The 23381-nt window shown below is 42.7% G+C and overlaps 1 protein-coding gene across 1 annotated transcript in view; it reads right to left on the bottom strand.

Moving 5' to 3' along the window:
* The window catches only part of AK5 (adenylate kinase 5), a 168733-nt gene extending 146264 nt beyond the window's left edge, over window positions 1–22469 (bottom strand). Inside the window, exons 1-5 of the mRNA XM_045026032.1 lie at window positions 22000–22469; window positions 19102–19288; window positions 17515–17682; window positions 13126–13295; window positions 12898–13011 (exon numbers count right to left, since the gene is read on the bottom strand). Coding sequence (XP_044881967.1) covers window positions 12898–13011; window positions 13126–13295; window positions 17515–17682; window positions 19102–19288; window positions 22000–22059 — 699 coding nt within the window. The 5' untranslated portion in view covers window positions 22060–22469. The remainder of the gene's footprint in view (window positions 1–12897; window positions 13012–13125; window positions 13296–17514; window positions 17683–19101; window positions 19289–21999) is intronic.
* Between the last annotated feature and the right edge of the window lie 912 nt (window positions 22470–23381).

Below are 23381 nucleotides of genomic sequence, written 5' to 3'. Positions count from 1 at the left end.
AGCATGCGAAGAATTAACCACTTTAACCATTTCCAGAGTTAAACAAATGCTGCTATGTTTGCAAAGCCTTATGTTTCCAGTGGATTAATGCTCCATGATACGTGCCTAGACTGTGCACCGAGGTAGTAAAGACCCAGACTGATTCAGTGCTCACAAATTATCCTTTCTACATTTGTTGTTAAAATTAAGGGCCATCCATGTAGAAAGGACATACATATTTTATGTACACAGATAACTAATGTAAGAGTAATTAAGCATTGGAACAAATTACCTGGGGAGAGTGTGAAGTCTCCATTATTGGAGGTTTTTAAATACAGGTTAGACAAGCGCCTGTCAGGAATTGTCTAGATAATACTTAGTCCTGCCTGAGTGCAGAGGACTGGACTAGATGACCTATCTAGGTTCTTTCAGTCCTACATTTCTATGATTATTCATGTTACACACGTATATGAACTGTAGCATATGAAAGGGACCATACTAATTCATACATGACTCAGTACATGAACTCTTAGGACCAATATGTAAAACACATGCTACTTGTATAGCTTTCGTACATGTCATATATTTGTATTCCATGCTTTCTCTTATGCAGGTTCGGAAGGGTACGGGGAAAGGCATCTTACTCATATGAGGCCTGATCCAAAGCCTTTTAAAGTTAATGGTAAGACTCCATTGATCTGAATGGCTGCTGGATCAGGCAGGGAGTAACTAGAATCACAATGCTTGAATTCTCTGAACTAAAGGATGGGAGGAATTGTTAAAGGACCAAACTGTGAGAATTTGCATGTATTTTCTTTTGGTAGATTGTAGGAACGAGAAGAGATTGCCTATGTTCATAGTAATTTTGTTATAAATATTACCCAAATCTAAAATCTATAGACCAAATTCTTTACTTGAGATCCAACCCCTTTGCACTGCACCAGAGGGCCATGTTCTGGCCATAAATGTCCAGCAGAGAGGGAGTTCCCCTGCCATAGGGGGAGCTCCCACTAGCCCCACTAGCATAAAGCTGGTAGAGGTTGTTCCTGCATCAGCTGCTCCTGTCCCTGGGGTAGGTGAAGTGTCTGGGAAAGGTGGGGCACGTTGAGATGGGATGTGGCTGTCGTGGGTTTGAATTCCACTACACCTTTCCTCCATTGATGTAGAATCCATTGGAGGCCCCGTGCCAGTGGTGTAAATTAGAACAATCTTACTGGCATAGACTGGCCCTCATGGTCAGGGTGCTGGAATTAGCTCCTCAACTCCCACTGAGTGGAGCTCAGCAGAGGAGAAATTCTCGCCGTGTGTAGGCAGTAGGTATTCTACTCTGGATGACTTGCTTGTTGAGCTTTAAATTAGGCAAAGAACATACAGCTTCAACTAGAAACAAGGGGGTGCAGAGTGGTGCCAGTCCTCTTATCTTTTATAATAAAAACTCCTGGTGAGCAAATCCAATTCTCGTTTAGTCTGAGTCTCCTCCTACTTAAACCAGTGTAAATTGGAAGTAAATTTATTGAAGGCAATGGTATTACTGGAATAAAGCCAGTGTAAATGACAGAGAGGCTTTGTAATCTCTGGAGGTATTTTTCATGTCTCCTCTTATTAGTCAGTTTGCAATAGTTGCTAGCTAGAAAATTAGATGATTAGACTCTCTTTATTCCTCATTAGACCAAAAAAAAAGAAAGAAAAGAAGGAAAAATTTGCTTCATTTCTTAATTCCTGGTACATTCTACTGGATACTCATGAGAAAACTTAATTGATAGTTCATGCACACTCATCATTAGATTAATAGTGCATTTAACTCTAATTACACTAATAAAGGTTACTCTAAAGTTACTTTATGTCCATTGTGCTGTTACTCCCAATGATAATTACTGATCTGCTGTGTATAATATAATCCCATCTCTGCTGGGTTATTAGACTATTTGTATAATTTTTCTTTTTTGTTTTAGGAAAACATAAATGTGTTTCCAATTATGCCAAATGATGCATGCTGCTAATTTACTTCAGTCTTTCATAACGTGGGTGCTACGTGGGTAACACAATTGTTTCCCCAACATTCATATAGGTATTTATTCTGATTAGGTCTAGACTGGGAGTTGGGGCAATTGCCTAGTGGTTTAGAGCTTCACACCAGCTGGAGGGTCTCTTCTCTCTCAGATGCATGCGATTTAAGCATGAAATTCAAGCCTGTGCAGAGGGAACTTAAATGTGATTTAAATGGTATATAAACCGCATGCTGGCCCTCTCTGTGCATATAAATATCATCCTGAATACACTGACTGGGAGCTCTGTTACTTATGACTCTGATGCAGCCATCAGGATCTCAGTAACAAGTGCCAACAGCATTACCTGCTAGTTGGCCTTTCTCCCTGCAGATCAGCATCCCATACATATAGTCAGCAGCTCTGCTTTTTGCTCCTCCCTCAGTCTAACTCTCACTCCAGGGCAGCAGGCACCTCAAGGAGGGTAACTAGAACACACAGGTAGTGGGTTAAAACCCTCCGCCTCAGCATATAGGAGTTAGGAAGCAAGGGTTGCTGATCATGCAGACCAACTTTACTCTTCCGTCCAGCTAGGCTTTGTCCAGCTAGGCAGGGCTCCTACCCCTTATGCCTTTAGTCAAGTATTAGTCCATTAGGAAATGGTATTTTGGGGCTTGAGCAGCCAGGGACAAAGGATAAAATGGTGGAGCCAAAAGGAGATAAATAGTTGAATTTGTGGGGTGTAGTGAGCTATTTGAGATGGAGTTTTAGGAACGGGGAAAAACAGGAGAGGAGCAGGCAAGCGGAGGAAGATACATAGATTTTTGAGAGGGAAAAGGTAGATTTACTTTCTGGGCAATGGATTTATTTTAGGGGTGACAGATGAGATAGGAAAAGATGGATTTGTTTTGCAGGAGTAGAGAGTCTGGCTGATAGCACTTTGTGGGAGGGGTTGCAGGTAGTGGTGGGTGTCTAGCTGTTGGAATGAACCAAAATGCACCAACCGGCAGGAGGAGTCACTTTCATCTTAGATAAATAACAGCACAGTTGAATTCAAGAGAACTTCAGTTGTTCTGAAGAACAAAATTTTCACCATCTTTCCCCTTTTACTAATTACCTGCCTTTTCTCTATTGGCATTAAGATTGAAATTCACCCATCAGTGGATGGTCATAAAAGATCTGTGATATAGTGGACTTGTAATTGTTCTGCTCTTCAAATCCCAGCACAGAGAACAGGACTAGTGGCCATAAACACCAACGTGGGGCTGTATAAGGGTTCCAGCTACTATTCCCGCCCAAGGATTCGAGTAACAGACCTAGAGGATCTGTAGTGCTGCCCTGAGTCTGCTGTTGTATAGGAGGAGAATTCAGTTCTCCCCAAGTTCCTAAAGTGTTCTCTGCGCAAAACCTGTTTTACCGTGGACTCCTCCCTGGGGGAACTGTATTTGGGAATTAACAGGTTAACCTAATTCATACAAAATGGTTCTCTATAAATTAAGAAAAACAAACAGGCTTCCAATCTTCCGGTTTGCAAAGCACATGTAGAAATGAATTTACATGTTCTCAGAGGCATCTTTAAAAGAACATTGTATATATTTCATTGAGATTTAACGTCCTCAAATTCAACCATATATCTAGCTCACACACAGGGCCAGCTCCAGACCCCAGCGCGCGCTTGGGGCGGCGTCCCGCGGGAGGGCGGCAGGCGGCTCCGGTGGACCTCCTGCAGGTATGCCTGCGGACGGTCCGCTGGTCCCGCGGCTCCGGTGGACCTCCCGCAGACGTGCCTGCGGGAGGTCCACCGGAGCCGTGGGACCAGCGGACCCTCCGCAGGCACGTCTGCAGGAGGTCCACTGGAGCCGCGGGACCGGTGACCGCCAGAGCGCCCCCCGCGGTGTGCCGCCCTGCTTGGGGCGGCGCAAATCCTAGAGCCGCCCCTGCTCACACAACACAATTAAAAATACTTATTCTTTACAAATTAATCTCTTTATTTTAACATGGAATTAAACTCTATACTCTTCATTAACATATCAATTTATTGCAATATCTACCATACATTTCATTTCATTATTGATATATCTACCTGTTAATACATTCTAGTCAAATTTGGATGTTTTACTCCTGCTGAGATAAAAAAACAAACAAAAAACCTGCTGAACTCAGAAGGGAAGAGTGATATATCAGTGAATGAAAATGGAATAAGAGTAATTGAAATTAACTGAAAAATATTGTAATGCTAAGCTATGGTTTTCCTAGGAAGGAAAGACCTACTGTCACCTCAGAGACTGGATGAGAAGGTCACGCTGCAGTTTCTTCTTCATAGGCAATTTGAGTTCAACTCACCAGTCAGAGCCATCACATTATGGTGTCACCGGAGCTGAAGATACTTAACATGCATGAGCATGCTGCTCCTGTAGGTGACTTGCTGGATTTCAAGCTGACAGGTTAATACTAAGTAAATCGCTTTCACCTCAGCATTTTCCATGTGCTTGGAATTTAAATAACTCTCCAATATTTGCCAGTCTAAAGGAAAGTGGAATGCCTGCTTTTAGGATACTTATTTGTTGAGGCTCAAAGAAGGGACAAACCAGAATTAAATCAGCAGTACTGACAGCCTCAAGCATTCAAAAATAATGAACAGGTCTCTAAAAAAATCATGAACAAATGTGGGGTTCTTTTCATTTGCTTTTTGATTCATGTTTTCAAGCTTTTCTCCATGACCAGGAGGGCTAGAAACTGATGGTGGAAACATAACTGGAAGATACTATAATCTCTAAACTATTCCTATGTTCAGGAATATTAGCATTAATTGGTTTGTTTTGGCTCAAGTTCAACTATATTTTGTCCTAGCGAAAAGGGAGTATGTGAAGTTCAGTGAATCAAGCTTTTGAATTAGCCGAAGTGGCAAGAAGAAATATGTTGAAGTTAGTACGAGTAAATACATCAGAAGTTTAACTAGAATTCACTATCAATATAAAAAGTGTATGCAAGAGCAGATATTGTAATTAATGCTCATACTGTAGCATTTTGTAATTTCTTGATTAAGTAAAGAAAAGATTTAAGCCCAAAGCATGCTAACTCTTCATAACTGAGCCATATGAGCTGGAAAACCAAATAACTTTAATTTTTAATTAAATACACATAATTTTAATATCAGTTATTGTGTTAAAGATGCTTCTGATGATACAGGCACTTATTTAACTAATTTCTACATGTGATTGCAAACAAAAATGGTAGAATGCTTTCCCTACTCTTAGCCTTTGTATTTTTTTAGTATGGTGAGCCATTTCTGACAATTAGCCTTTAGCTAATTAGCCATTAGCTTGTCCTTGTAACTACTGGGCATAAGCCCTTCATTAATCACTTTCATAATGGAGTAGAGTGTAAGCCAGTGGTTCCCAAACTTGGTTCGCAGCTTGTTCAGGATAAGGCCCTAGCAGGCCGCAAGACGCTTTGTTTACCTGAGCGTCCGCAGGTACAGCCACTCGCAGCTCCCAGTGACTGTGGTTCGCTGTTTCCGGCCAATGGGAGCTGCGGGAAGTGGTGGCCCAGCCTGTGCCGCTTCCTGTAGCTCCCATTGGCCAGGAACAGCGAACCGCAGCCACTGGGAGCTGTGAGCGGCCGTACCTGTGGACGCTCAGGTAAACAAAGCGTCTCGTGGCTCGCCAAGGGCTTACCCTGAACAAGCTGCAAACCAAGTTTGGGAACCACTGGTCTAGGCATATAAAATTTGAGGATGACACCAACTAAAAAGGGGTTCTGTGCATTTTGGAGGAATTCAAAACAACCTTGAGAAATTGGAGAATTGGTCTGAAATCAATAAGATGAAATTCAGTGAAGATGAGTGCAGAGTACTACATTCAGGAAGGAAAAATCAAATGCACAAATACAATTTGGGAAATAACTGGCTAGGAAGCAGTACAGCTGGACTGTGATCAATTGTTCCTTATGTCCATTGAAGGTAGGACAAGACGTAATTGGCTTAATCTGCAGCTAGAGAGATTTAGGCAGGGGTGAAAGTGGGCTGGTATGGGTCGGTACGGCATACCAGTAAGAAATGTCACTGCTCCTTTTGTCTCCTACCCTCCCTCCCTGCCCCCCCATCAGCGGCCCTGCGGGTAGGGTCCCTACCTGCAGGGCCGCTGTGTGTGTGTGTGTGTGTGTGTGTGTGTAAAAGGGGCAGCTGCCCGGCCTGGCAATTTAAAGGGGTCTGGGGCTCCCAGCGACTGCTACCGTGGCAGCGGCCAGAACCCTGGGCCCTTTTAAATCACCGCCGGAGCCCCGGACAGTGCAGGCCAGTTTGAGACCCCCTGGGTTTATTTAATTTAGCACCCTGTGTCCATTCACATGCATGTGCTGTTTTGGGCATTTCAGTTTTCACAACATAGGCTCATCCCAGATTTGGAACAAGCTCAAATGCTCAGTTCGTGGAGTATGTACATAAGCTATACTAAAGACAAACCCACAGTAACCGTCTCCAGTTTGTGAGGGATCCCATGGAGCCAGTCTCTAGGAAACAGATAAATTCATGGAGGTTAAGTCCATTAGTGGCTATTAGCCAGGATGGGTAAGGAATGGTGTCCCTAGCCTCTGTTTGTCAGAGGCTGGAGATGGATGGCAGGAGCGAGATCACTTGATCATTACCTGTTAGGTTCGCTCCCTCTGGGGCACCTGGCATTGGTCACTGTCAGTAGACAGGACACTGGGCTGGATGGACCTTTGGTCTGACCCAGTATTGCCATTCTTATGTTCTAACCTAAATGAACCCAAAGTTATGGAGACAGCTATGAGTCAAGGAAGACCAGCAGAGTATCAGAAACCTGGAGAAATCTCTGACTGGATGGGCTCAGGCGTTTGATCAGAAGCTAAGGTGGTTCAAAAGTTTTGGATTTTTTTTTAAGCAGACTTTTTTTTATTGTTTCTTTAAACAATCAAACACAGGAAGCAGCAAATATTTGGCCACACACTTCTGAAACTCCAAACCATGTTCAGGTTTTGGCAGACTAATTTCAGCTTTTCAATTTAAAAAAACCACAACAAATTTTGAAGGAAAGCAGACATTATCCGTGATTTTTTCTGCTTTTTAAAAAACCCTAGTTTTCGATCCAAAAAAAGTTTTGACCGAAAATATTTGTCCAATGCTTTTAATGAGCTTTAGTGCCTTTTAGCACTAGCTGATGCTGAGAACCAGTGATACCTTGTAAAGTATGTTACCTTGAAAAGAAGTTTTCTCAAGGTTTTTAAATGTTTATTTTTCCCAGGGCTGCCTGGGGGGGAGGGAGGGGGCAAGTGGGGCAGTTTGCCCCAGGCCCCGCAAGGGCCCCCACGAGAATATAGTCTTCTATAGTATTGCAACTTTTTTTTATGGAAGGGGCCCCTGAAATTGCTTTGCCCCTGGTGCCCTGAATCCTCTGGGCGGCCCTGTACGACCACTCTTCCAGCCCTACATTTCTATGATTCTGTAGTGACATTTATACCCTAATACTGCATAGAGGTTAAGTAAATCTCCTTCATTCAGGGAACTCTGTAGAGTTGGCATGTGTATGGCAGATTTTCCTCTCTATGGTCACTATTCCAGCCCATAGCCTAGCAGCCTATGCCCTTACACACATCCTATATGGAGGTTTTGGTGCACTGGATCTTGATAAGAATGGAATCTCTCCTGGCCCACCTCCAGCCTGCCACCAACAACATTCTCCACAGTAGCCTATTCAGAGGCAGTTCAGAGCCTGCCTCTTTGGTGTATCTTAGGTACAGAGGCCCTTTATGTGGACACTTTATCCAGACATCTTCCTCAGCCTCACTTCCCCACATCTCACAGGCAGAGCAAATATAGGGTTCAAATGGCACAGAGCCATTGCCTATGCAGGCCCTCTCCATTTGCCTCTGGTGCCAAAAGAAAAAAGACCCAAAATTGCAAAAATGTTTAATTGAATTAAACAAGGCTGTTTGTTTTTGAAACCTGCCCTGCTTATTGCTCTCTGTATCCCACCCTCTTCATGTCAATTTAATCTCTCTTCCTGCTTTACCCATTCTCCCCAGTTTCCTTTATTACTCATCTCCAATTCCACATAATTTAACCATTTACCCTTTTTCAAAGTCTCCTTGTTCATTCTCTCCCATTTGATTTGACGTCATTATGTATGTTCTTGCAATGTGATTTAGCTCTGTGTAAACAGTATCAAAAGGAGGGGACTCCAGTGAAAATGCTGCTTTGCAAGTGAACACTCCTTTGGTAATTACACACTTTCACAGCCACAGGCCAGTACACATCCATCCCCAACACGCTACAGATTATAACAAATGACAAGGGATGAATTTATTACAACACTCTGTCCCCACCGCCCATTGTTGTCCCCCCGCAATCCAAATTTTATCTATTTCAAGGGATCCTAGATGGTCATCTATACATCCACTGTACTGTGGCATGTTCTGCATATCCCAATACAAACTCACAATATTTATTATTAATTTCACAGCACCCGAAAGTGTGCAAAGTGCCTTATAGAAAAAATAATAAGACACTGCCACTGTTCTAAAGAGTTTAGTCTAGAAATTTTAAATTCAGTGTGATGAATGCTGTTGCCAAACTGTAAGGTGGGGATGGGATGAGGAAGAGAAATGGTTGTTAAAAAGATCGCCTGTTGTGAGCATGTGAACATCTTGATAGTTCAATTAAATTTAACCTTTTAAAAAGTGATTGTAATAACCTAGATTGTGCATCCCTTACTCACACTGGTGGGCACTTACTCCCATATGTAGTCTGATTGACTTCAGTCCCTCTGAAGTCAATTGTGTGACTAAGTATTCACACGAATACTTACACATGTAAGTACTCACACAACATAAATAAGGGGTATATATTCCAGGCTAATATGATTTGATTATTTTCATTACTGGGGATTTCAACATTTCCCTTACAAGTTCTACTTCCTAGTAGATCTTCTAATTAAGAAGTATCTTCTTATTTAATCAAAACGCCCTTTGCTGCAGCTTCAGCTCATTATTTCTCATCTTTTCACTTTTGGTTAATGAGAACAATTTTTCCCTTTCCTTATTATAAATTATGAATAGCTTCTACACACAGGCAGTAAGAAAGCTTAAACATTTATAAGTTGTAGAAAACATGAGTCATGTTTTTAATTGCAGTCTTATACAAATTATTGCAAAGTGTTCAGTAGTTTGTACTTCACAATTCCACTGCACTTTCTACCTAAGGATCTCTAAACACTTTATAAACATTATCAAGTTTAGCCTGAAGGCTATGCTATCCCTTCAGTTATTATCCTCATGCTACAGAAGAAGGGTCTGAGCCACAGAAAGGGTAAGTGGTTTACTACTCAGAAAGTCTATCGCAGAGCTGGGACTAGAACCCAGATCTGGTAACTACCAGCTGCCAACCCAGTACCTTAAGCACAAGACCATCCCTCTTATGGTTGGAGAACTGTTGCTTGCTTTACAGAGATCTTTTAAGAGATAACCAGCATTCTTTGCGTCTATAAAATACAAAACCAGGAGAAAACCTGACCCTTTCCCCAGTGATCATGACACACAGCAAATTAAAATAGTTCTAGTATATTTTAATTCATATGTCAGCCCTAGGTCTATAGTAATTTCCATGGCCCTTGTGTGGGGAGAGGAAAGGGACAAGAATAGGGAAAACAGTATTCTCTCCCCATTACCCTACCCCAAAAAGCTCCACCAGCTCCACAACTCCAGACTGGAACATGGCCGCATACATAGGATTACGCACAGAGACGCAAATAGCACTGCACTGTATCTTGCAGTCAGAATAGAACTCTGAGGAATATAATTTAGCAAATGGCATTTGATCAGCTTGAAAATGAAGGAAGTGACTGGTATTATATTCCAGCCTAAAATGACCAAATATATCCCCTCTTTCCTCTGAAAAACATTAGAATAAATCTACAGGAGCCCTGAAGCAATGGGACGTATTAAAAAGGAGCCCAAATTAGCATTTGTCGTCATCCCCCTCTGTTTGCCTAGTCTCCTAGGATCAATGAGAGCTAACAATGTTACCAGAAAGGTATCTTTAACATATACTGTATTAGAGGAACTTTGATAGGACAACTGAATTTTTAAAAAAGCTAATAAGAGATATTTGAATGCAGCAAAGAAGAGTTCACAAATGAGCCTTTACCTCTTCCTGCTCCCTTTCCATGCAGATGGATTTACCTTTCAGTGGCTACCCCCATCACACCCTCAGGCTTGACAGAGGCATAGTGGTATTAGTCACAACATCTTTAAGAGTGAAATGCACCCCTGCGTAGGGGCTTATGTGGGATTTAAGAGGTTTATAGGCCAAGTGCTGGTCCTATGTACATGGAATAATTTCACCATAGGATAGTTGTTGGGGGTATGAAGAACCCGTGCAGCGTAGTTCCTGCCTATCCCTCCACTCCCATCCCTTTTCATTCTTCCCTTGCCAACAACAGAATCAAACAACAAAGTCTTAGCACCAAGAAATTTCCTCCGTTTCACCACTAAATCACTGCTTTTAGTTGTGTGCCATTCGTCATCATTCATCTGTAAGCTCTTATACCAGGAGTGGCCAACCTGAGCCTGAGAAGGAGCCAGAATTTACCAATGTACATTGCCAAAGAGCCACAGTAATACATCAGCAACCCCCTATCAGCTCCGCCCTGCTCCCAGTGACTCCTGCCCACCGGCAGCCTTGCCGATCAGCACCTCCCCTTCCCTCCCTGTACCTCCCGATCAGCTGTTTTGTGGCATACAGGAGGCTCGGAGAGGGAGAAGTGAAAGCACAGCAGGCTCAGGGGAGGGGGCAGAAAGGGGTGGAGTGGGGGCAGGGCCTGTGGCAGAGCCAAGAGTTGAGCAGTGAGCACCCTCCAGCACATTGGATAGTTGGCGCCTATAACTCCAGCCCCAGAGTCGGTGCCTATACAACTAGCCGCATATTAACTTCTGAAGAGCTGCATGTGGCTCCAGAGCCACAGGTTGGCCACCCCTGTCTCAGACAATAAACTCTTCAGGGAAGGGACTTTGTTTTCATTGGACCCAATACAATAAAGAACCTAAGTGGTCTCTTAAATAGTGATAGATTCCTCTTGCTCAAAGTTAAACATTTGTTTAAATGCTTTGCTGAATCTGGGGCCATGTCTGTAAAATGCCTTATTACTGTTTAATTTTCTCTAATTCTATGTTATTTTTAAAATGTTTAATTGGTTGGTGATAGTGTTTGAGTTTTCCTCTTTGTTCTGCTTATTAGATTTTAATATAGGATTTATCTTTTGTTGTTGAAAATCATCAGTGTGTTATAAATTTTTTAAATGTTAATTCTGGGTCTACTCCTGCTATCTCTGCACATTCAAGTTTTCCCTTGATGTTTATGGGAGATTTTAGTGCACAAAGACTGCAGGATCAGACCATAGGTTCTTAAAGAAATAAAGACATACATAGACTTCGGCAAAAGGCTCATAGTGAGATGAATAAATGTGCTGGGCTTGATTCTCAATTACAGTAAGGCTCTGGCAGTGCAATGGGGCCTTATCCCTTTAAGGCCAAGTTACAATGCTTGAGCAAAAATGTAAAAGGGTCTTAGAGTAAATAAGAATAAGGCCCAATTTTTAATGATGTATGTACTTACACTCTATGATCATTATTCTTATATCTCTAAGTATGTTATATAATGCATAAACCTTATATATAATGATCACCTGCCTGGCATAACGCTCTTCAAATAACACCACCTTGCTTACACTAACTGCAATTTTATTATAAAAAGATATTTTAAACGTCTACTGAAAACGAAAACTGAATCAAGGAATGATGATTTGGACTAAATTTCTTTTCTTTCTTCAGTTTTGAATATAATTAACATTAACCTCAAACTTCTCCTTTCTTAATTTATAAGCAAATGTAGCTGGCAGTTATCAACTGTTTTCCATATTAACTATTTTGTCAGTTTCTTTTAATTTTCACAATTTGATTTTCTGAACTTCACACAGAATTATACCTTATAAAAGAGCAATAATGAAGAGCCTCATTAGGCTGCTTTCTTTTTGTTACTTCTATTGAGGCAATTCCATTTAGAATTCAAAGTACAGAAATGATAATTAGTGCTTTTAGTGATTGTGGAGCACACTGAAATGGTTTGCTTGAAAAGCACTCTAGAAATGCAATATTGAATTGTAACCTTTGCATATGTCTATAAGGAAATATTACATGTTACGGTGTTTAACCAGAAGATTAAATAACATTTTTTTCCTCACGACACTGCACCCAAGTGGAAATTAAATTTACATATTTTAGATTAATTTACTTATATACATGTCTACATACACATCTATGTCATCCTGATAGGACTCTGTATTTTACTATGCAATCATTTTATCTGACTAAATTGATTTCAATAATCAAAACTAGGCAAGCCAACAGACAACTATTTCTAAAATGAGATGACCACTACTGGATTAAGTGAGCTCATAAAAATGCAGGCAATTTTAATCTTAGCATTTGTTTCAGTCTTTTCAGCACCTCAGAATAACCTTGAGACCATTCCTCCTTGATTGTGAAGGAATTAATTGATTGCAATGTGTTTCTCTTAATGAACATTTAAATTGTACAATTAAATATTAAAGGATAACTTGTTTCCCTTCCTAAATGATTAATGTATGAAAATTGTTAGATTTTTAGCTTGAACTTGAGAGGATTTTCTTTACATCAGCAGGAGGTTAGTCATATTTGGTTCCACTATCACATTCTGTCTTTTTACAGAATTTTCTGTCTTCATACTCTCAAGTATATGCCAAGAAAGTGACCTTTTGTCAACTGTAATTATGTATTTGAAAAGATTTCAAGAGCAATGCTGAGAATCTGCTCATTAATTTCAAGAAGCTTAACAATGATATGAGACACATACGTTTTCTTAAGAATAAGGACAGTCTCTTACTTGGTCCTCAAAGGAGAGTGCCTGTGCAACGTCTCTTGGAAATCCATCAATAACTATACCTTCTTCATCAGGAATCTGCATTAATCTCTGCTTTATCTCAGTTATGGTTGTTTCCTTTCATGGAGAGAAATAGTTTTAAAAGTTTTTTGGTGATGCACATTAACACAGCATGTAAAAATCTTTACAGAATAAATACCAAAGAGAGGGTATTTCTTAGGTGAGTTGTACCTGAGGGGCCAGTTCGCCCGTAGTAATTATTTTAGCAATTAGACTCCATTTTCTATTGCTGCTCGTATTGTGGATCTTCTTCCTTAACAATTCACCAACTGATATATATTCAAATCCGTAACGTTCTGCTATTTTCAAACTTTGGGTTCCCTTCCCACTTCCTGGGCCACCTATTGTAAAGATAAGCAAAAAATTGTGCTTTCATTTGGAATGTCAAATTCACTATGACATCTCTGTCATCAGCACCAATTTCCCAATGTACTATCAAATCAAATCCTACAGTTGTTTCATGGTTAGCACTCTCATCAAACAGTGGAAGTGGATCTATTGCGGGACTGAACCTAAAGTTAACAATCTAAAATAAAATATCTGCGTGAGTTAAAAAAACAGATGAGCTTGTTCTTTCTGGCCCCGATTCTCCATTCACTTACCTCCCTTTACTAACCTCTTTAGTGGAGCTTTTCCTGGTTTATACTAGTGTAAGGAAGAAGAGTATCAAGCCCTCTTCTGCATTTCGGTTAAGGAAAGCTATTACTAACAGAATCCAAGTGGAGGGACAGATATTCTGATGACCTTATTCACATTAAAAATGTACCTTAGTCTGCAAGTGGTCCCACTTAAGTCAATGGAACTACTCATGGGATAGGAGTATCAATGTCTATTCCTATGTCTGCAGAAAATTCTGGAGTTTGTAAAATTAACATACTTTAAAATGTTAAATGAGTGGAGAAGATATAAGAGAATTGGTACGTGTAATGATTTCTGTCAAAGCATACACACTTCAGGTACCCCAAGAATTTAAGAACCATTCAGAATTAGTTTTATCCTTCTGTGTACTTTTAAAAATAAAGTACTACAGTGGAAGCAAATACAGTAACTCCCCACTCAATGTCCTCTCGCTTAATGTTGTTTCGATCTTACATCCCTGCTCAATTACAGAACATGCTCCATTTAAAGTTGTGCAATGCTTTGCTATAACATCGTTTGGCTGCCTGCTTTGTCCACAGCTGGCAGCCCCCCATCAGCTCCCCTATGCCCCCCTCACAGCGCCTCCCACCTGCCAGCAGACCCCATGAATCAGCCCCTTCCCCCTCTTCCCCTTGCTTCCTGCCCGCGACAGTCAGCTGGCTTGCAGCGTTCAGGAGGGAGTGGGGAGGAGCGAGGACTTGGCGCGCAGGTTCCCCCTCCCTCCCCTGCCTCCTGAATGCCGCAAGCCAGCTGATTGCTGTGGGCAGGAGGCAGGGGAGGGAGGGGGAGCCTGCGCGCTGAGTCCTTGCTCCTCTCCCCTCCCTCCTGCCTCCTGAACGCTGCAAGCCAGCTGATTGCTTGCAAAGTAGGGGAAGCTGCCGCTGCTGCTGCACAACGTGCTTCTCTTAGCCTTCAGCACCTTCAGCCTCCTTGCCTGCCTCATTGTCTCCAGTGCCAGTGGGCTGTGCCTGTGTGGGGTAAGGCGGGGGCACCTCCCAACTATAGTACTGTACTGTACCATAGGGCAAAAAAAATTTTTCCCTGGAACCTAACCCCCCCCCATTTACATTCATTCTTATGGGGAAATTAGATTCGCTTAACATCGATTCACTTAAAGTTGCATTTTTCAGGAACATGACTACAACGTTAAGTGAGGAGTTACTGTACTAATAATTGAGATAACATAACATGAACTGGTTACAAGGAACAACATACCTCTTCCTTATCTTACCTATATTAGTCCCATAAACCTTTCTTAAGGATTTATATAATTAACAAATATCTGTGGGAAAGATTACACCCTAGGATATTTCTCCATATGTGCTACAAAATAGTGTGACTTAGGGTAAGATAGTTGTGGCCAGTTTTTAAGGGCCAGATTCTGCCATTGAAGTCAGTGGGACCATTGGTGGAGTGAGATACTATGAGTGAGAATAAGGATGGCAGAATGTAGCCCTATATATATTGCAATGGGTAATTATCAAGTAATTTTAAATATAGTATTATGAATTTGCAAGGCTTTATTTACTGGCAACAGGCTATCTATTTATGAAGCACCTATCAACTGGTAGTGAAAACACTTTACAAGGTTTAAAGGTTGAACAGAGTTGCCAAAGAGGGACAGTCAATTCAGTTCCCTATCCTTCAACCTGGAGATTCAAAATCTTCCTGAAATCACCTAACTGCAATAGAGCAATAATTAACAGGCAGAATAAATATTAGATAATATTGTCTGTTATAGAAAATTTGGCGATGGAGGAAAAAGTTTGCCTTATTCTATCAGAACTGCACAGGATATTTGATGTGAAGAACTAGGAAAAAGATCACCCATTAATATCCCCTTTACAAATACTTGGAAATCTCAATATTTACTCCTAAATTTTCGAAAGAGCTGAAAGAAATCACACAGCCTGCTGAACAGAGGAGGGTTTCACTCTTATTTTCAGGGAAAACTTTCCTTTGCCATGAAACACATAGTAAAAAGGAAGTGCACGCAGTCCTGTATTTCTATGCTTTCATCTTAGTTTTGTGCCCAAAAAAATAATTAAGCCACAAATTATTGGGTATCAAAGGTTCACAACCTTCTCATATCTGAAGTAAGTTTTTATCAGTCAGAAAATTACCTTTATACCAAACTGATTTATGAAACAATGAGGAAAAGTTCAGAGAATAAAGTGAGGAGGACAAGTATAAAATTATTTCTCATATCAAATAATTATCCATTTTCCTCTTTTGCAGATTTGATGTTTCTTGGTATGTCTTAAGTTGACAAGTGTGTTTACAAAGAGGGAGGAAGTTGAATTTGGTCGCTATTTTTTGGATAATGTAAAGAATTTGAAAGTAGCTGTTATACGCCATGTGCGACAGAGTTTCCAACAGAGGATTCTTTTCCTGCTAAGCTTTAGAGCCATTCAATGGGGGCAAGTCAGCCCAATGGCTGAAGTAGCTTTTGTGGACTGCTTTCATAGTTCCCCTTTAGATGGGAAACAGAAAGATCTTCATAGCACCATCCCCTGCTCCTTACATGCCGTCAGGCAAGAAGCACGCACTGAGTAGAACTCCACCCTGTTCCAGGATTGCACGCGTACTGTGCATTTCACCTACATCCAGTCTTCACCCACTTTACTTGTGCAATGGAACCACATTGATTCCACTGCATGAGGGCCTTCCATGGCCACAGAGTAGAGAGGCCTGGATTTGCTCCCTGATGAAAAGGATGGCCATCTATTTGTTAAAATAAGAAAAATAAAAGGCATTTGTGTTACTTCTCCATCTGCTGAAGGTCATAGAGCTCAAAAAATATGAAGGCTCTGGAATTTTCCCATGTTTTGATTTCTGCATTAGAAAGTAAGAGCAACAGGCTGAGGAAAACACCATTGTCTAGCAGCCCTATGAGTGTATACACCAGTAGCTATGAAAATGTGATGCTGTTTTGTTTTATGTGTATTGCCCTTCACATTTCTAAGAACTCTCCCTGTGTGCAGAGTTCAGCAGACATTTTGTTCTCAGCGCTTCTGCTGTATACCATAGAGGAGACACACACATTATCCTCTCTCATGGAGATTGCATTTGTTCCCTTTAATATAAGTCCTTTTAGATTCAGAATCTGATTCTTGACTGCTTCGCACCTTGTGTAGTCATTTACACATATGCAAAGTAAGTGCAAAATGGGCACAAAACACTACCACCAGAGTAAGTGAGAGGAGAAGTCTGATTTGGCAGCAATTTACACTCATTTTGCACAGGTATAAATGACTAGATATGGTGCAAAGCATTGGAGAATCAGGCCCTGATATGGCATTTGGAAATCAGGCCCTCTTGGCATACGGAAATATAACACCCAGACAACAAAAAACCTAATCCAGACAAGTGAAATGCAAATGCTTCATGTCCACTGGACAAACTATTGACCTGGATTTAAATTATAGGTATACTGAGTGATTAACATATCTTACCTGAGGTTGAAAATTATTAGTTTGCTTGCAAATGCCACTAAGCAACAAGCAATAATGAATTTTATGAAAAGTGTGTAATTAAGTAGTTCATTCTTACTGATGAGCATATCAGAAACAACTGGCTAAGTGTAGCTAGATGAATTTATCAAAGTAGTGGGCTGAAGAGGCATGCTTTCACTCAGGCAGGAAATGCATCGAGGAGTTTTAAGCACAGGTCACATGACACCAGGGATATAGCTTATCTAATTTTACAGGTGTTTCCTTTTCTGTGGACAACTATACTTTCTTATCTGGCAACCAAACCTGAGACATAGTCTGCACTTGGACCATATTCTTTCCCTAACCTAAGTAGAAAGTTTACATTTAAACACTGTAGGCATCTGATTTATTTACATTATAAATATCAATCCAGAGAGAATAATAATACGGGCTTGTCAAACAACTGACCCTCACTTTGCCTTCCTACCTAAGACAAGGATGATTTTTGGTCGAGGTCTTGTAGGATCAAATACATCATATTCCTCAATTAGCTCAGCAGTTTCAGAAAGATCTGTGTCACTTTCTATGGAGAATTGGTGGATTGGAGGGAGTCGGTCATATCGTCGATAAGGAAAGTTAGGATTGTCAGGCATCACTGCAAAACAATAAAATAAATGGGAAATAGTGGAAATAAATAGCAAAGTCAACATTACTTGCATTTTTTTATTAAATGAGGTTGACACAAAAGACTAGTGTTATTATATTAAGAAATATAGTGGTAACAAAATTTCTTCAATATCTCAAATGCCATTTTACTTACTAGAAGTATTGGATATTGAGTCTCTTCACTCAGCGGGTTTATTCAATTTCAAACAGCTAGTTCTTAGTTTATAAAATATCTTTAGTGTCTTTTGAAATTTACAAACTTGCATTTAGGGTAAAGTACTTTTATTCTTCAATGAAAATCTGCCCTCACGGACAGCAGGAAGGCACAAGCCTCTGAGCAGATGGCCCTCCTCATCTCCTGTAGATCCCCTGGGATCCATGATTTTGTGAGTGCAACTCCTTTTATGTTGCATACAGATATTGGATAGGAGGAATAACTATGGCAACTTGAAAAGGAACTAAATTACTGATCATTAATGTTATCAATACATGCTATTCATATGTTAGTATGACAGATTTAGATGTACTGAGAAACACCAGTTCTAAATAATTTCTTCATATACATTATAGTTAGTAAATTAATGTACAGCTCTAATAACTTCTTAGAACACAAAGGGACAAAATTTCAGTTGGTGTAAAGCAGTGTAGCTCCACTGAAGTCAATGAATGTGTGGCTCATGAGGACCAATTAAAGATCTGGCCCAAATACTGTAAAGATCTGAGGCTGGATTATGTCTATACGTAGATGTGTTACTCTCCCACAATGCAGCGTATCCACACAACAAACATTCATCGTTTAGCTGCAGAATTATGGTGGTCATTTATGGCATGGTCAAGAGTGCTACCAGCCAGGGAAAGAACATGTGTGCGCATCAGCAGAGCTGCATTTCCTATGTGTCAAGCACCAGGATGCACCTTTTCAAATGTATTGGCAAGGGCTGCATCCCCGAGCACTTTCCCAGACACCAGTTGAGGCATAAATGCCTCCAGGAACCATGGCTTTGACAACACACTTCTTCCCCCTCTGCATCAAACTACTTCATCATAGGAGGCATAATTTTGATCAGTTTTCCCCCTACATAACAACCATTATGAGAAAACAAAACAATCCACCCACTATTACAAACCAAAAAACAACAAACAACCTGTCTTGAAAGTAGTTTTAAAATAATTAAATAAATTACCATTTCAGGTTTAACTGGTCATTAATTACTTGCACATTTGTTTAAAATATTTTGGCGTATATATGTCTGTATTTCTACATCTTTTCCCCCAAAGACGTGTAACATCTAATTTGTCATAGCAGTACAAGATAACTTGTGTAAGTATACATTTTTTAAATCATGGATCTGAAACTGCCTAATATTACACTGATACACAAAATATTCAGCTCTAGGATATACATTACCATTCCTGAAAAAGGATCTTCTTGATTGTCCTCCATTGAGCGGGGGTAATGTCCTCTTTTCTTGACTAACAAACGTGTCCCATTTCACTTTTTCTGACCCTCCCAGTTCCTTCACTTTTTGTAAACAGCCTTCCAAATATTCTATTGGGTCATCAGGTTTGTAACACACTAATCCATTCAACAGACTCTGAAACATAACATCGAAAAATAAGTTATAGTTCCAAGGTTATGAAAATAAACACTAGCTTGTATTTTGAATTTAATTTTGTTGCACCCATTTCTACATTCACTGCACCCCCAAAACCTCTAGTTCAAGTCGATGTTTGGGACATGCAAGTAATATAGGATTTGGGCCTACTGAGGTCACCAATATGACTTAGAATATAAGGCTCCTTGGTATGTCTTTATTTACCTGTTTACAAATGGAATGAAAGCAGAAAATAGTAACAGGTTTTCTTTAATATTTCTTAGAACTACATCTCTGACTTGGCAAACATATGTAGTGTTTCTTGTATTAGCTAGATAAGCCCCAAAGCTTATGTTTTCTAGTTTACTTGTTAGTTTAATAAAAATGTATAATTTTCTGAACAACCAATATGACGACAAGCATTTTGCTCATATTAATGTTTGAGAGACAACACTATAATAAAAACTAGACAGTCTTAAAAGCCCTGGCAGATGTTCAAACATGTTAATGAATGTGGTATAAGAAGCTGAACTGATCACCTGCTACAGTCATTTAGAAAATGTCCATTGTGTAGTATTAATTGTAGTATGCACTAACTGGTGCAGGATAAATGTCTATGTAGGGTAGGGTGGGATGTTATAACCACCTTTGGAGCAGACAGAATTGTTGTTTGTTAGTGAAAGGATAGGATTTGTTAGTGAAAGATGGACCATTAGTTCCAATATAGAAATTCCTACTCTTAGCTTTTAACGCATGCTTTAGGATGTAGTCCTTTCCATTGCATTTTTCAGCTTTCCCTGATTCACGTGCATAAAATTGGGTGCTATAGTTGAAATTAGTATAATACATGAAATATCTTACATTCATGTTTCAATATTTCTCCAGTGTTATTTCAATAGCTACAGTTTATATAGTTATTTCAATGTTGCTTTTATATGCATTTGCATTTATATCGTAAATAATTTGTTTGCATGAGTTACACCTTTTGTATAATCAAATAACTGAGCATTGCAACTATACAAATTTCTGTGGAAGAATGCATACCTTTGTCATACCAGAGTCTTGCATCTCTCTAGATGCACAATTGCCTGTATCCATAATTAAACCATTTATTTTTTTAAATTTATGAATAAAACATAAACATAGCCTTTGCCCTATATATGTCTTTTCAATCATTCATAGGGAAAATCTTGTTTCTAATAGCCTAAAAATAATATTTTCATACAGATCAGACAGGAGATGGTTTACTCGGTGGAAAAATCCACATTGTACTGGAAAAAGCAAATTACTGTTCATTAACAGATACACCAGGTAGCTTGCACTATACCACTTCAACAATTTTATGTTTAACAAACTCTCATTAAATAGTCTGGGTTATCGATCAGTCGGTGAACAGAGCTCTTCAAAAATGGATGATCATTTATGCCTGAGTTCCTAGACAATCATTTCATTTTCATATAGGAACTCATTGGGCATATGGGTTTTATCTAAGTGGGTTGGTTTTTTTAACCTAACCTAATTTTTAAAAAAGGGTTTGGTCACACACGACGTTTTCTACTGTTGGCTGAAGGACAAAATGATCACGGAAGAGATAATAATAGCATGCACATTACGCCTTCCATCCAAGGCTGACACAGCGCCCTGGAGTTACGTGGAATATGTGACTGACACTCTCCTGTTCCCTAGTTCCCGATCGCTCCGCGTTCCCAGTCCCAGCCCACCCAGGGGCGGCTGCCGGCCAGGCTGGGACCCGAGCCCTGAGCGGAAGGGCGGGGGGATGTTTCTGTGCTGCATGAGGCAAACCCAGCCCGGTCCGAGGAGCCAGAAAGCCCGTGTTTGCAGCGGGGTCACCTGCCGGGCGGCCCCTGGCCCGTCGCTGAGTGGGCGGGCACGGGAACGCCGCACCCGGCCCTTCTCCAGCTGAGGAACAGGGTCGGGCGGCGCGGCGCGGAGCTGGCCGCGGAAGCGGAGCCCAGATGCCTTCCCGGCCCCTCGGGCTACCCGAGCGCGCTCCGTCCCTGTCAGTCTCTCCTGGCTCTGGGACGCGGAGCGGGCTCCAGCCTTCTCCTCCCGGCTCCCGCCCAGCCTAGGACCCCGCCGGCCCTGCTCCCACTCCGGGCACCCCTTGGTCCCCTCTCTCCTGCTCATCCCCGCCCCCCCTCCGGGCACACCTTGGCTCCCTCCCGCCTAACCATCCTACCCCCACTCCGGGCCCACCTTGGCCCACCTCTCTCCTGCTCATCCCCCCCACTCTGGGCCCCCCCGGATCCCCCACCCACGCTTCCCCCACTCCGGGGGCCCCTTGGCCCCCTTCTCCTGCCCCCCCGCCCCACTCCGGGCACCCCTTGGCCCCCTCCCTCCCTCCTACCCATCCTGTCCCCCCTCCGGGCACCCCTTGGTCCCCTCTCTCCTGCTCATCCCCCCCACACACACACTCCGGGCACACCTTGGCCCCTCCCTCCTGCCCCTCCTGTCCCCCCCTCCGGGCACGCCGTGGCCCCCTCTCTCCTGCCCCCCGCACTTGGCTGGCTCAGTCCCCCCTTCCCGCGCTGGGGACCGGCCCAAGGCGCAGGAAGGGAGCTGGCGGCTCCGGGGTCAGTCAGGCTCTGGGCGCCCCGGGCTGGATCCGGCAGAGTCAGGCAGGTTCGCCCCGGGGAATCCGTCCCCTGCCCGGGCTCGCTCCGCGGGCGGTGACTGGGCTCCGCCCTTACCTCGAAGAGCTGCGGGATCTCCCTCCGGGCCAGGTACTCCTTGGCGTCGCAGGGGTTCATTCCGCCGGCTGCCGGGGAGCGGGGCGACGGCTCCTCGGCTGCTGCTCCTCCGCCGGCCCCGGGGCGCCTCCTCTCTCCCGTCTCCACGGCAGGAGCCGAGGGCTGCAGCGCGGCGCCGGCTCAGGCCACTGGCTGGCCGCTCCGGAGCGCAGAGACAAGCGAGAGGAGGCAGAGCCAGCCCCTTCCCCGGCTCCCCGGAGCACCGCTGCGGCCGCCCAGCCGTGTGCCGCGGGAGCCAGGCGCGCTGCACAGCTCAGGCTGGCGGGGTGAGTGGGTGGCTGAGCAGCGCACACCCCCTCCTGCGGGCTGCATAGCGCACACGGCACGGCCCCTTTCAGGGCTTCCGGGCACCGCCAGGCAGCCAAACGCGGCCACCTTACAGCGGGGTTAACCTGTACGTGCCAGAAGAGATCCCCTAGCCCCAGTCCCCCTCCCTGCTGCACGGATCTGCCAGGGCACGTACCCTGCAGGCGGGGGGAGGAGGGGCACAGGGTCCGCTGGATCCAAAGCGTTTCCAGCAGACCGCAGGCGTCAGGAAAGTTTCATAGGCTGCAATGCTGCAGCCAGTGCAGATTGCAACCCAAGTCCAGGACACACAGTACGGGCACCAGCTGAGCTTCCGACCTCTGGCCGTAGTACTCAGTGCAGTTAATGACACACGTGTGTAGCTGGGACACTGCTGTTACCGGGGGCCTCCGGTGGCATCCCGAAATGCTCCCGACGAGTGGGAAATCGTCGCTTAGTTATTGCCGTCATCAGAAAATATATCCGAGCCATCTGCGTGTGAGTGGACGGTTGAGAATGGAGGAAGGGCTGTGAGTGTGTGTGCCTGTGGATGAGCCAGCGTATGAACGTGTTTGTGAATAGGTGCCTGTGGTACTGAAGAAGACAGGGAGAGGGAGGCTGCAAGGGCTGGTACCTGTAGACATGGTGGTGAAGTCCATGTGCACTTACTAGTGAGTAACTACCTCAGTTCCAGTTAGATCTCCCAGTTCTTCCCCTCCTCTATGTCATCGATGATCCCAGTCAAGCCCTTGGGACTCTTTAGAATAAGATTTCCAGATTGGGTGAGTGCCAAGGTAAGGAAGGGTTGTGTTCACGGGCAATGTTTGCTATTGGGTCAAGGCAGCCTAGATACACTTCTTAGGACTATCAAATGCTGCAGGTCACTGGTTCCTTTTCAAGGACTGTGACTTTGACTTACCATATCAGAAAGTGCTAAATGTTGTCTGGTCCCTCACTAATCATGTCTAGTCATGAAGTTAGAGAATTAATTTAGCAACTGGTACAGGGTCCTTTGCAAGGCGTCCAATCTGAAAAGC

Source organism: Mauremys mutica, chromosome 8, assembly GCF_020497125.1.
Source record: "Mauremys mutica isolate MM-2020 ecotype Southern chromosome 8, ASM2049712v1, whole genome shotgun sequence".
Lineage (NCBI taxonomy): Eukaryota > Metazoa > Chordata > Testudines > Geoemydidae > Mauremys > Mauremys mutica.
Note: the sequence above shows the minus strand (reverse complement) of the source record. Positions and strands in the feature narration are given on the sequence as shown.